This window comes from Notothenia rossii, assembly GCF_949606895.1.
Source record: "Notothenia rossii genome assembly, chromosome: 3".
NCBI lineage: Eukaryota > Metazoa > Chordata > Actinopteri > Perciformes > Nototheniidae > Notothenia > Notothenia rossii.
In genome coordinates this window covers 26,738,517-26,752,490 of record NC_136901.1, presented here as the reverse complement: position 1 = coordinate 26,752,490, position 13,974 = coordinate 26,738,517, and the positions used below count along the sequence as shown (strand labels likewise).

The 13,974-nt window shown below is 39.3% G+C and overlaps 2 protein-coding genes across 2 annotated transcripts; both read right to left on the bottom strand.

The window, feature by feature from the left end:
• Positions 1-398: 398 nt before the first annotated feature.
• LOC307032655 (uncharacterized protein) lies at positions 399-5,370 on the bottom strand. The gene is made up of 3 exons (XM_079670798.1): positions 5,264-5,370; positions 3,245-3,898; positions 399-1,751 (listed from the first exon to the last, which is right to left on the bottom strand). Exons 2-3 carry the CDS (start codon positions 3,851-3,853, stop codon positions 1,593-1,595), a joined length of 768 nt encoding a protein of 255 aa, XP_079526924.1. The 5' UTR covers positions 3,854-3,898; positions 5,264-5,370; the 3' UTR covers positions 399-1,592.
• Positions 5,371-8,301: 2,931 nt separating this feature from the next.
• Positions 8,302-13,457, bottom strand: b3gat3 (beta-1,3-glucuronyltransferase 3 (glucuronosyltransferase I)). The gene is made up of 8 exons (XM_079670795.1): positions 13,280-13,457; positions 12,625-12,732; positions 12,001-12,172; positions 11,711-11,894; positions 11,433-11,594; positions 11,213-11,299; positions 10,839-11,042; positions 8,302-10,262 (listed from the first exon to the last, which is right to left on the bottom strand). Exons 2-8 carry the CDS (start codon positions 12,716-12,718, stop codon positions 10,164-10,166), a joined length of 1,002 nt encoding a protein of 333 aa, XP_079526921.1. The 5' UTR covers positions 12,719-12,732; positions 13,280-13,457; the 3' UTR covers positions 8,302-10,163.
• Between the last annotated feature and the right edge of the window lie 517 nt (positions 13,458-13,974).

The following is a 13,974-nucleotide window of genomic DNA, read 5'->3' as shown; positions in this document are numbered from 1 at the left end:
GTTTTATTTTATTCCAATATTTACTAGAAATATATATACATATATTTGTTTAATGTATTTTTCTCTTTCTGTAGGAATATCTGTTAGAACTCAAACGACATTTTACATTTCATCATTTATAGTTTTTGGAAAAGGGAAGTAGCCTTTAACGCTCAAAACTCTAGCAACTCTCATGGTTTGTAGGCCAAGCTGAAACATATTGGTGTTCAAAGGGTTATATGTTCCCTTGTAAAGGTTACATTTAAGATTAGATAACTACATATTTACATTCCTCATCGAAGTTCAGCAGGTTCGAGATAGATCTGCTTATGGATTTGAGCATTTTCATTGGTCACTATTTGATGCTACATGATGCTGTGTTTTACAACTTGTTCATTTAAACATGAAAACACACCAAGTATAATAAATTAAATCTTTATTTACTCAGAAAAGTGCTTCTTGTTGCTGGTTCCGGACTGTAGAAGCAATGATTAGGATACAAAACAATTTTTAAATAAAAAAATTAACAACATTTTTAGAAGTCTTTTTCAGTCTAGTCTGCAAGTAGAGTACACATGAAATCCAGACACATACTGGACAACAGGAAATTAACAAAGGCCTATTGTACACATTTCATATTTCATTGTGACAATCGAAATCATTAATACATTAAAAATGAGTGGTACTAAAACACGTATAACCAACTTTATGTGCAATGTTAACAATAAAAGCTATGGTGATTTATAACCAGGCTATAAATTATATATGTTTTTCTTTGAAACACTCCCCTGCCCTGCCCCTTCAGGTTAATAACCTTCACCAGAACAAACAGTGAGGAAGTCAAACACATGTGCATTTCATTTGTGAAATTCAATAACCTATGTTTAGATATTTTAACAGTGAGTCCTTGAGAAAAAATTCAATTTCTCTAAAAGTAATAACCTAAATGTGTGTTAATCATTACCAAAATATCTAACTAATCATCAGCTGTGTGTGTTCGTCTCTCCTTTCATTAATGATTAGCTCTCAAACAGCCTTGAATGGCAATGATTAACAAACAGAAATGTAAATATCTCCACTTATCAGTCATTGCTACACGGTTGGAAATGTCCTTCCCTTTGGTTACACGTCAACACTTTAGTAGTTTCATTGTGCAAAACCAAAATGAAGGAGAGGTCATTAGTGCTTCAAGCTCTTAATAGTGGACCGAAATGAAGAAGCTAAGATGTGATTTGAATTTGCAACATAGAGGAAAACCACCTTAACTCAGTCACATAAAAACAGGCTTTTTACATTTAAACCAGTCCCATAGACTTCAATGTAAAATTAACAGTATGGCTTCCTCACATCCTGAAGTAAAACTCAATCAGGGGCCTTCATCTCGAAAATGTCCCTTAAAGAGACACTTCAAAATGGCCTTCAATTGACATACATTATTTTTCTCATAATCAATAAACTAAAGTGATTAAGACTTGATAGTAACTTATTAAGGTTTGGTATGACTCATTAGACTATAAAGTGAATGTCACAGGCAGGATTGTCCATCGTAAACTGCATAATCACGATTTGAATAACTAAATATTAAGTTTTAGTGTCCATGTCTCTTCCAAGTTCTACTGAAACTCGGCCAGCACAGAGTTGTGTTGATGTTTCTTCTTGGATGAAGGCGAGGATGCAGATGTTGGTGAGGATGATGTCACAGGAGTGAGGGTGACGCTGTACAGGTTGGTGATGAAGGCCTCCCAGCCGCGGCGAAACGCTCGGTCCAAAGCCTGATCGAAAGAGGAGGGTAAAGGTTATCAATGCAATCAAATAATCCAAAATAACAACCTGGAAATGACTACATGATAATAATGTTTGTAATATAACTCATTGTGTATTTGTTAGGGTGACGTGGACATAGTGATGTGGTGTCTTTGCTGTTGTCATTTTGACTTTTCTGTTTCTTTCCCTTGACTTTATGATTCTGTACCTTCCTAAAAATCTGTTTAAACCCAGTTAACTATTAATTCCTCTTTATTTATGATGCAAACTTTATTCTGCATACACATTTTGAATTGTTTGCATTCCTCCCTCTCGCTGCTCCTTTGTTGCACTACTTAATACTGTAACCACACTGTTGTGAAATAACACAGTGGAATATACATGTTTTACAATTTACTAGTGCAATGACTGGCTGCCACCTCATTTATTGTATGAATTCACATACATTTTTTGAAATTGTATTATTATTATTTTATTCCTATTTTTGAATCTTTTTATTTTGTGTTATGACATGGCACTTCAGTGGGACGAATTCATGATGTCTGGATCTCACAAAACTCACATTTTTATTTATCAACTGCCATGCTGTGAACTTACTAGAAGACAAGCAACAGGTAGAAAACATGTCAAAGTAAACAAATGGACTGTCTCGTCCCCATGGGTTGTTTAGGGCTAAACTTAACATTTATTGTCCTTATCTAATAATCGATTGTTCTATTCAATGTCGAACACTTTATATAATTGTGTTTTTTTTTAAATCATTTTATAAACTAATATTGTGCAGAGGTCAGGCTGTGAGGGTGGCTCTGATTGGTTAACAGAGGAATGTTTTTATAGTGTGAGCCTAGCAGGCGGGTCAACACTGCCAGACTTGGTTCCACTGATCAAAGGACACGATACTGGAGCCACAGGAATGTCACCTCTGCGCTGTGTGTGTCTAAGAAAGCAGAACATGGTTGGGAACATGTGAATCAGGTGAGGGACGCGCGGCTCCGTGGCTTTTAGTGAGCGTCCTCCCTGTTCCAGCTCCATTTCTGCTGGTAATTAAACGTGACGTAAAGGAAAGAATCCTACCAGAGGAAAGGAGTGAGATGGTGACATGCACCGATGGCTGCTGGACCTTGACCCCGCCGGTGGTTTATTACGGTGGGTGATAGTTACCATGGTGATTAATAGCCCAGCATGTGGAGGGAGAACTTTACCCCTCTGTTCGACAAACCCTGAGGGGCTTAACATTTAACCAGGGGGGTGACGCTGGGGTATTAAGCATCCAGAACATGTCTTCTTTCAGACTAATGGAAAGAAAACATAACAAATATAAATGTAGGTGTTTATTTGACTAATTTTATAACTTGTGTCGGTGGAGTTACAATAGGTTTTATTAAAGGCCAACTTCCCAAATTAAAATTTTCCCTTCACCTCCTAAGCACTAGATAGTTGTGTTAATGTAAGCAATACACTGGGGGTATATCTATTAATTTATCATTTTCTAATTTCTCACCTTGCGATAATTCTTCGCCGTACTCCTCTTCACCTCCTTCAGCCCCTCCTCTTGCTCCTTCTTCATCCTCCTCTCCTTCTCTCCCTCCTCCTCCCTCCCCCTCTTCTTTTCTCTGATCAGGACCTGGTCGTCCTCATTCTCTCGAACAGGGAAGTGAACCATCGTGGACTCCTTCCCCTTTCCTGTCTCCACCTGGATCATCACCCTGGTGTCTGTACTCTCTGTGCCTGCGCTCGGCCTCTCCTCCTGGGCTGCTTCCTGCTCCACCCTCCCCTCCTTCTGCTTCCTCCTGGAGCTTCTGCTCCACCTGCTGCTGCGGCGGCTGGGTTTCCTCTGGAGGAGAGTCTCCCCGTCGTCTTCTATCATCCCTTCATTGTGGTCAAACGCCTCCACTTCCTCTTTCTCAGAAACATGCACCACACTTGGGCTGCTTGCCTCCTTGTTGCTGTCCCTTGTCTCCTCCACTTCTTGTGCCCCCACCTCCTCCCCTTCTCCAGGGGTCTCTGGCTCATCGAGGCGGCCGTAGAAGCCACTGGATTTGTCCAGAAACTTTGGGGCCCGGATTGAGCTCCGGGCAGAGTTTTTCCTTGAGTTCTTCCCAATTGTCATCTTTTCGTCTTTAGTTTTCTTGCTTTACAGCTCCTTTCTCGTCACCTGAAAGATCATTTGGAATGGATGAGAGATTAACACCGTTACATAACCCTCACCTCATTCTTTGGGTGTCTTTTTACACACAATCATTCCATAGTAGCTGCCAGAGAATCTCATACGAGCCCAAGCAAAAGCAGAGAGAAATTGCCATGAAATGAGACCAGGACGTAAAATAATCTTAGGGTATGCGTAGCTGTTGGCATGCTGTGAATGGTATGCATTGAACTACATAACATAATCAGCTAGAGACAAACACACAGATTCAGACTTTGTCACTGATGTAACCAGATGGATTCAGTACAGCAGCCAAAATCAATGACTCCATATTGACTCGGGCAAAGACAACCCGACTGTGGCTTGTTTTTAGTTAGAGTTAGAAGAATGTAGGATCAAATCCATAAAATATGAGAAATATGAGAAAGTTCAGCGCTACAGAGGTTATTTTCTGTCGGCCTGGACAACTGCTCTTGATCTTGATTCAATATAGCTTGCCTTTAAATGTTTCACAATCCAACCCTACATTGTCACAAGCTCTATTTCAGTTTTACATATTTTTTTGTATCTGTTACAACAAGTAGTCCTGTAACAGAGTATTTCCTGTCCTGCACACAAAATCTTACTCAAGTAAAAGTACAAAAGCATCAGCATCAAAATAAACTTAAAGTACCAAAAGTAAAAGTACTAATTGTGTGTAAAGTCCAAGTTGAGAATTATATATATCAAATTCCTGGATTATTATTCAGCGTTCATCACTGCTGTTTAGAGCTAAATTAATTACTTCATATACTGCTGCTGGATATCTTAACCTATAATTATATATCATAGTTTATGTATTTATATATTGTATTACCTTAGAATCTAAATATGTAAAGTAGCATAACATAAAAAAGTACCCCAAAATCGTACTTAAGTATACAGTACTTGAGTAAATGTACTTCACTGCATTACACCACTGCCTGCCAGTATCTACATTTCACAAAAAGATGGTTAAAGAAAACATATTTGTAGTTACAGTTTGCCCTTATGCTGACTATTTTTAAACAGCAGCTATTGTAAACAAAAGCACTAAGACAGTTCAACAAAAAGTTTGATGTTTTGGTACTCTTATTACGTTTCTTGCCGAGTGTTACATCAATATTAATCATGTTAGAGAGCGATTCCAATCTCCCCTTCTATCTCTCAGCAGGAGAGCAAATACTAAAGTCAGTTCAGTGACTTTTGAGAGAATATTTTCTAAGAGGGTACAGATATGAAAACAAGTGACATGTTTTCTTACATAAACTAACTTATAGACACATGATAATTAATCTTGAAGGTTGTCATAGTGTAGCAATAAGTACAATGCAAGTATAATATAAGAAGTCTTACCTGATCTCTCTCTGTCGTCTCGTCTCTGCCTCTGTGTGTGTGTGTGTGTGTGTGTGAGTTAAATCTCCTGTGTGTATTTCACTCAGGATACTCCCCTAACACACAGCGTCACACCCCCCCCCCCCCCCCCCCCCCGACCTGCAGCTCTGTCGTCAGCAGAGCAAACGCACACACACACAAAGAGCACACACACACACACACACACATGCAGCAAAGCACTCTCTTTCTGTAACCACACACACACCTTCTCTTCACATCCTTAAACACATGCTAGCTTGGAGATAAAGTTCTGATTCAAAGCTTCAGCTACCTTCACTCACATACGTTATATGATAAAATATTCCAACTGACAAAAACATCCTAACACCTGAAGCAAACCTCCTACTCTCATATCAATCATTAACCAGAACGTCCTCTGCCGTTACGGATAAGCAGAGCAGAGATGTGACCTTCTAAAGGTTTTCATAAAAATCTACAGCACATACCTCATTGGAGCAGGGGTGTCCAAACTACACCTCAAATTTGTACTTTTCCCATTAAAATATATATTACACAGTAGTATTTCTCTGTTAATAAAACCAACATTTCAATTCAAGTTGAAAACATTTTCTAACAAATCTTAGTTGATCAAAATAACTTATCTGCATGACCATCTCGAAATAGACCCTTCCTATTTCCCCTTATTATAAGCAATCTGAGGCTTCTGTTTTAAGGAATGAGATGCCAACACTTTTTGTTACAAAATAAAGAAAAAACCTATGGAGAGCTGTGATGTAAGCATATTGAAGTATCAAGCATAATTGACTTACATTTGATTGATTTTGCAAACGTATAACTTAATGTATGGGGCAATACTCCTCACCTCTAGTGAGGAGCCCAGCCTTTCGTATAAACAACAGGTGGCAGTTTTTTCTCGAGCTGAAGGTTATTTATCTCACTGAGGTCATTTTGTCTGAATCTCAAGACCCTCTTCTAATATAAGTACGATAAATAGTCTTTGTTATTACGTCTCCTTCCATGGATACTTTCTCTAATCCTTCATTCTTTAGCCATGTAATCATGAACGATGAATCATCATTAAGTGACACAACTGATAACAAGGATGACATAAAGTGAAAGGGGCAGGCTACAGCTGACCATGACCCCGTTCACTTTACATATCATTTTACAATAAGCAGTATTTTATTTCACTGTACAGTATTACATTTTGTTTTATCTCATTCTATGCACATTGTTTGTCTTATTCCCTTTTACCTGCACTATGTGTAACTTGCACCATTTTATAGCACTTTCTTTCTTACTTATTTCCTTTATGTCTTGTATTTCATATGTTGCACAGTTTGAGGAGCCTGGTAATTAAGAACTTCAGAGCGAACTATTGATTTATCACAATCGAGCCTTTGAATCTTGATTTTTTTAATCTAAAAAATGGAGATCTATATTGGTTGTAACACGTAATTTAAAATCCATATTGCTCATGTGAAATGAAGCCATTATTATTCTTCACAAACTCTACAGTGTGATTAATTTGATAAGACAATTTCCCACTAATGCGATTATCCCTTCACAAGACAGAACAATCACAGAACATGAAGGATTCAAGTAGCTTCACCCCACAGACCCAGCAGCGCTTCTCTTTAAATGTCTTCCCATCAAAAATCGTTTGTTGGTTTGAGGCATAGTGTGACCTACTACGTTCAAAATGGCTGCCTCTAAAAGGACATTATTTGCCTTCCTTTCATTCACATTATGTAATAAGGTTCTCTTTCCTGATAAGGTGGTATTTGTTTATGAAAGGTATGTGTTTGTAAGATTAGCTTGAATGTTATCTCACTGTTTTTATGCTAACACTGTGTCAGGGTGTGTGTGTGTTGAGTAATTATCCACATGTTGTTCTAAGGTCAGTTTGAGGATGTAAAGCTCCCACACGCCTACTTGAACATGCACACACATGCATACCATGACACACCAACAGAGGGAAAACACACACCGGCAGTAACGCACACACATTACATGAGATGTGTGTTATTTAAGGGTGAAAGCATGACAGAGTATATGATGATAGTTTAAGGTCTACACACAGTAACGAAACTACTTTCTACCGTCACAGGTAGTCTATTCTGTGTGAGGGAATCACTGTGGATGAAAACATGGCGTGCGACTATGAGTTCATCTCCTCTTACTCACCTACCACCCTCATCGAGTGTGTGTCTGTGTGTGTGTGGCACTCAGGTAGACTCACCTCCATATATAGTCAGCTTGCGGGCACAGGGGGCGTAACAGCTGTCAATCACAGCGGCCTGTGAAAGCCTCAGCCTCAGGGGTCATCATTGCTGACGGTGAGCGGACGCTGGAAGCAGGTTGCCATGGTTACCCTCTGTCAAGCAGAGACAAGTCAGGGTTTGGTACTGTAATCATAGGATTTGGTGACGGTTCAGGAAGTCCTAAAACCGAGATGTTAGAACATAAAGAGGCAGACAAAAGTGATAAAAGACACAAGCATAGTCATGGATGGATCACTGAAGAAGATGACATGTACCAATGAGTAAGAGAATCAAAGAGACCATAAAAACAACATCTGCAAATAGATCACAAAGAGACACACAACACATATAAAGACAGACACAAAATATAAATAAAAAAAACAAATACAAAGCGAAACAAAATGATAACAAAAAGACACACACCAGATGTGCTCCTGGCTGCGTTTCAGATCCCATTAAACCGGCGGTCTTCACTGTTACAGTCAAGTCAGCATTTCTTATAATAGTTGCGGTCAGAATCCAAAATGTGTTATGCAAGTCATTAGAAAAAGACTAAAGCAATGTCTGCCATGTTTATCTGCAGTGAAGAGAAACATCTTATTGTATTAGAGGTCGTCAGCCTTCAGACTTACTTTTGCCGAAACAATCACATATCAGCAGGTGATAAATATAAAACTCACATTTCTTCCATCCATTTTGCCTGCAAACACCAAAGAGCAACATTTAAAAAGGAGCATAAACCATTGAACCCTCAAAGAAAACAATGACAAAACATGTTTTACATTATTAATGTTTATTTTCAAGGTCAATGACAGACTTCCTCACATTGTACCATGTGTAGAACAATATTCTTACAATAATAAATACATAATACACCAGTAGAGAAATGACATACTGTACAGGCACTAATTACATTAAAGCAGGCACTAGCTGTTTTTACACATACAACAGTAGCTGAGCAGCACTCCTTTGAGCTGGGATGTTATTTGATCTTTATCTTCCAAATTCTGAAGGTGTAATGGAAGATAATCAAGCAAAATAGATAAGTTCAATGTATATTTAGAGTGTTTACACAGCTAGTGTAAATTACCAGGGATTCCCTGCCTATAAAAGGCAAATTCAAGTCTTTTTTTTGTCATCAGCGATTATATAACACAGACGATATGTTTTCTATCTGCTTATTGCATACTGTATTGGAATTTCTATGAGTTTCAGTAGTGTTGATCCCTTAATTCAGGGCTCTTAAATTGCTTCCGAAAGCCCTACGTTTTTAAAAAGCATCACTAAAAATATACACATAAAAATGCAGGTTAGAACAAGCTGTTGTGAAAACCAGCATTGACACTGAAGCCACAGCGGGTGTGGAACCGTGTCATTCTGTATGTGGTGTTGTTGCACCACACTGTTGCTAAGTTGCACCACTCATGTGTGTAACACAGGTATGTGAGAACATCATTAATACAACTATTTTTCTATTATTATAGCATATTTATCTGTAAAGAAATGCACCACTGATCCACAATACGATTACTGTACTTTGATTGCAAATGCATTTTGATTAGACAGGTTGCATACAAGATTATTATCATGCCTATGATGGTGATGGCTTTTACTGCCGCCAAAGAGGTTATGATTTCAGTTTGGTTTGTTTTTCTGGGTCAGGGAAACTTTTGTGAAACTTGATAGAAGGGGGAAAACATTAGCAAAGGAAAAAGGTAATTCCGTAACATTTTAGAGGTGGATACAAACCCTGAAATGGATACAACACACATATCATTTTTTCCAATGGAAACGGCCTGAGCAGAAGTCTGTGCTTTCCAACTGCTCATGTGGTCTGTTTACAAGTGATAGATAATCTGGGTTCTTCCTTTGCCCAAGCTATATCCCTTTCCACAGGTTTCATGGAAGTCAGGCCAGTAATTAATCCATAACATTGGTATAAAAAACACACTAAACTGAGAAAATGACCTCCTTGGTGGATGTAACTACACATCTATATGGTTGAGTACAGACTTACAGACAGCTATCACGCGTTATAGAAGCCATGCATGAATAAAGTGCTCCGTTGCAACTGTACCCCGGTCAGATATCAGTGGAGATGTGAGGCTGCGCTTATGGAAACAGAGCCATTTAAATACCTAACAACCATCAGGAGTGAGTCACACTGCAGGATTACATTCAACACAAGTAAACAAGTGAATGATGCAAGCATGGCTCTCTGTAATGAGCTTACAGGAGAAATGTCCTGGTGGTGTAACAGCATGGCTTTGCAATATTTAAAAATGGTGTCCCCATCAGGCAACCTCCAGAATCGTCCTCCCCTGGACTGCTAGACAAAGACACTAACTCACTGTAATAAAATAAAACCTGATACATACAGTAACATACATTGTTGTGACAACACACACACACCCTCTCAATACATACACACACATACATTTAATATCTGACACAAAAAAGATAACAGATAATACACCTCTAACAGATAGTTGTTCCTGTTTTACAGTATTTACAACGCAGTTACATATGCAGCATTATACAGCGGAGTACAGTGTGTGTGTGTATGTGTGTGTGTGTGTGTGTGTGTGTGTGTGTGTGTGTGTGTGTGTGTGTGTGTGTGTGTTTATTTGTGTTCCTCAGACCTCCACTGCACGGTCAGAGCCCAGACCCTGAGCCTGCAGAGCCTCCTCCCTCTTCATCTTGGGCTTCTCTGTCCGAGTGTGCCACACCAACACCTGCAAAACACACAAGAAATTCATACAAAATCCTACTTATAACTCAAATGTGTGCATTCATTTGATATCGGAATAATGTTAGGGTAACATTAGTGGCTGTCCTTGTAGTGTGATTTAGATTACTAAAAAATATTTTTTTTTTAGGTCAAAACCCCCAAAAGTCTGGTAAAGTAATATCTTTGTGGTTAAAGGGGATGTACTAGGATAAGATAAGATAAGATGAACCTTTATTAATCCCCGAGGGGAAATTCAGTTGTACAAAGCAGCAACAGGGTAAGCGTGAAAAAAAACAGTACAGCAAAGATTCACACAGATCACTAATCACTAATCACTAGGATCACTAATATAAAGCCTCAAACTGCTACAGCACATACGGGTGGACATACAATTAAAATAAATGTCATCGTCTTTGTAGTGTCCATGTTGTTTCTATATTCTGACTTGAGCTCATAAACACATTGAAGAAGAAAAAGTGAACAATCTGAGCCCTTGCATTCACACACACATCATCACGGATGCTCTCTATTCCTCCCTCTCTATCCTTATCTCTCCAACACACACATAACACACTCGTACTTTGGAGCAGTTGTCTGCTTTGGGCTCCAGCTCGTCCATGGTGACCAGTCCCTGCAGGAAGCTGCTCTCCAGGAAGCCCATCGGTGCTTCTCCGTCGAAACAGGACTCGGGATTGGCCAGGACCAGTTTGAGGGACACGGCGAAGCCCGCCATGTCCATCGGGAAGGGGCGACTGGGACGCCAGCCGGTGTGGAAGCGCACCACCTTCAGAGAATCATCAAGAGCACAAATATAATATTCTGTAAAGGTAATCATTTTCACACAAACTGTTTTTTGTACCTTTGTCAGTAAATTCATGGTTTTCTTTAAAGAAGCAGAACACATTGCGATCATTATTAATCTTAGTATGAATCCACAACATGAAAAGCACCGACCTTTCCTCCCTCGATCACGGGCCTCTCATATTTCATCCCTCCAACCAGCCCCACCGGCCATACAGACACTCGCTCGGTACTCCTCATCTGAAGAAACACAAGAGGAACTTTAATGCTGGCACATTGAAAAACCAGACGCTGCCTCCAGCAGATTCTTTAAACATTGGCAACAAACCAAGTCAGTTGACGATCATCAAATTAAACATGGTCCAGCACCCACCTCTTCAAATATCTGCAGGCTGTATGTGTTATCGTCGTCAGCGAAGTAGACCACTCCCTGCTGGTTGTCTCCTCCCGGCTGAGCCCTTCTGTCCTCTCTGAGCCACCGTAGCCCCTCGTTCCTCTGCTCCACTCCACGGGGCTTCAGCCAGCTGGGGTCATTCTGAGGGGGGCGGATTAAAAACACTTGTTTGTTCATCATGCCTAAATCAGGAAAAAATACCAAATTGCCAATATGTGTGTTTTAATTCACACTGTTGCGATTTCGTCTCCACCCACCTCCTGAAGTTTGCGGTCCTTGGCGGTGGGCATGTGGAGGTGTGTGTAGGTCAAGCCACTCTTCACCAGGAGGTCGGACACCAGTGGCGTCTTGTGCGGCGAGTCCTCCACCACGATCCAGTGCAGCTGAGGAACATGGAGGAAGGTCTGCGACAGGCGGGTCAGCTCGGCCTTCTGCACCAGCCTGGAAATCAGAGAAGAGGAGTGTTAGTGTGGAAAAGAGAAACAGAAAGTAATAGAAGAGGGTGGAGAGGACCTTAATGGAGAGGAGGTAAGGACGCCCGGGCTACCTTGCGTATGTTGGGGTGATGACAAAGATGGTGGGATTAGTTATAGGTTTCTGTGGTTTCTTGGTAGCCTCCGAGTTCCTCATTTGTTCCTGAAGACGGTGCAGCTCTCCCCGCAGCCGTGATATGGTACGGTCTTTAGGCAAGTTGTGCTCTGAGCAGTCGCAGCGCTGACCTGCAAAGAGTCAGCCACAACAGAAAAGAAAGTTAAAGAACAAAAGTAAAACAGGATTTGTTTTTGCATTGTCATCTTGGTAATGGAATAGCTGCATTATATTTTAGTTGTTTTGTCCTTTTTACTAAATATGTTACTTGTGATGATTAAGGTACAGTCTTCTTAACCTTTATTAATGTGGAATCAATCTATAAATCAATCCTGGACATAGCCTATAAAAGTCTTGATTACACAGCAGACATTTTTACATGATATTGTAGGAAAAGCACATGTGTATTTAATAACATTAATGCCCTGGTGTTGTGAATACCGGCTTGAATACTGCTATAGGGCACTTTATAGTAGTGATCCATCATTAATGTCATACATTTTTTTACATGTGATTTCCTGTTTTGACAATCTCAAAAATGATGTTAAAAAAAGGTCAATTGAGACTTCTTTTTAACACTTACCAAGCTGCATCAGAGCATAGACAAGGCCAAGCAGCGAGACCATGAAGTAGAGCACAAACACTGTCTTCAGCTTCAGCTTCATCCTTGTTGCCATGGTGCCCTGATCAGCTGAAAGGATGACAATACAATAATACTCAACTTTATTGGTAAAGCACCTTTCATACAATTATAGCAGCAGAATTCACAATAACTGAAAATAGGCATAAATAGAATGAACTTAAAAACAGTGATGGAAAATAAAACAGACTTTATGATAGTAAAAGAATAAGATATAATTAAACAAATATAAACATGAGTTGAGAAAACGCTGAAATGTAATAGACAACAAAAGATGGAAATACAAAAACAGTAAATACAAAATAAAGTATATGAGACATTAAAAACATTACTATGTCGAGGCAGTGGAGATTGTAACTGAATATTTTAAGGTGTTCAGGTGTTTTAAAACGTTCCAAATTTCAGATAGCATTCCCCTCCATTATTAGCCTTAAATATAAAATATCCAGCTCTAAAATGTAAAAGCTGAGGAGGTTTTTATACGCTGTTTCTAAGAAGGTCGAAAAGATGCTTGATGGTGAACCAGTGTTAGCTAAACTGTTAGCCTGTCATTTTGCTTTGACAGAAAACAGCTCGAGTGTCATGTTGACGAACTTACCAGAGCTGGGAAAACGTGGAAGACAGAGTTGAGTTATGAAATTAAAAGTTTATGTCATCTTGGAGAGGTGAGCATCCATTCATTCGGCTACAGCTACATTAGCTCGGACATCTCTATTGCAGCAATGTACCAACAACTTCCGGTTTTAGTGCAACACAGTAAGGAGTCCCCCCGTAAGGGGAGCTCATACAATCACAAGTAGTTCCACATTAAGCCTTCAAAAAAAGCAATAAAAAAATGTATTTTGACTGAAATTATTTTATGTGGCTGCCAATTATTCCGAAACAAAAATAGTTGAATAAAGACTGCACATATTGAATCAATAGCCCAGAATCTGAAAGCCCTTACCCCTAGGCCCCGAACATGTTTTGTCATGGCTGCCAGTCTTAATAGTTCCAGACCCTATTTACATGTTGCTCAATTTACCAGATACCATATTACATCTTGGGTAATCCATAAAGTATGGCTTTGTATGTCTCCTTCAGACATATTCTGCATTTTGGTTAATAATTAACTCTAATAGCTCTTCTCTTAACTGTTTAATGAGCAAAAGTTGTCCATGGAGTCAATATCTGGTCTCTTGTAAATGTATGGCAAATAAGCTACTAATTCCTTAGAATAATGCATGAAAACAGTAAAAGTTGTTACTGTGTTAGTATATTTCTGAAAATACATTTGTTTTTAATAAAGATGAA

What these genes read in the sequence shown, in the direction of transcription:
- LOC307032655 (XM_079670798.1), bottom strand. Translation starts at nt 3,853, where the DNA reads ATGACAATTGGGAAGAACTCAAGGAAAAACTCTGCCCGGAGCTCAATC. An exon ending in CGGCGAAGAATTATCGCAAG is followed by an intron (nt 1,752 to 3,244) that starts GTGAGAAATTAG and finishes TCTTTCGATCAG; the next exon opens with GCTTTGGACCGAGCGTTTCG.
- b3gat3 (XM_079670795.1), bottom strand. Translation starts at nt 12,718, where the DNA reads ATGGCAACAAGGATGAAGCTGAAGCTGAAGACAGTGTTTGTGCTCTAC. An exon ending in ATCACCCCAACATACGCAAG is followed by an intron (nt 11,895 to 12,000) that starts GTAGCCCGGGCG and finishes TCTGATTTCCAG; the next exon opens with GCTGGTGCAGAAGGCCGAGC. An exon ending in AAGCAGACAACTGCTCCAAA is followed by an intron (nt 10,263 to 10,838) that starts GTACGAGTGTGT and finishes TGTGTTTTGCAG; the next exon opens with GTGTTGGTGTGGCACACTCG.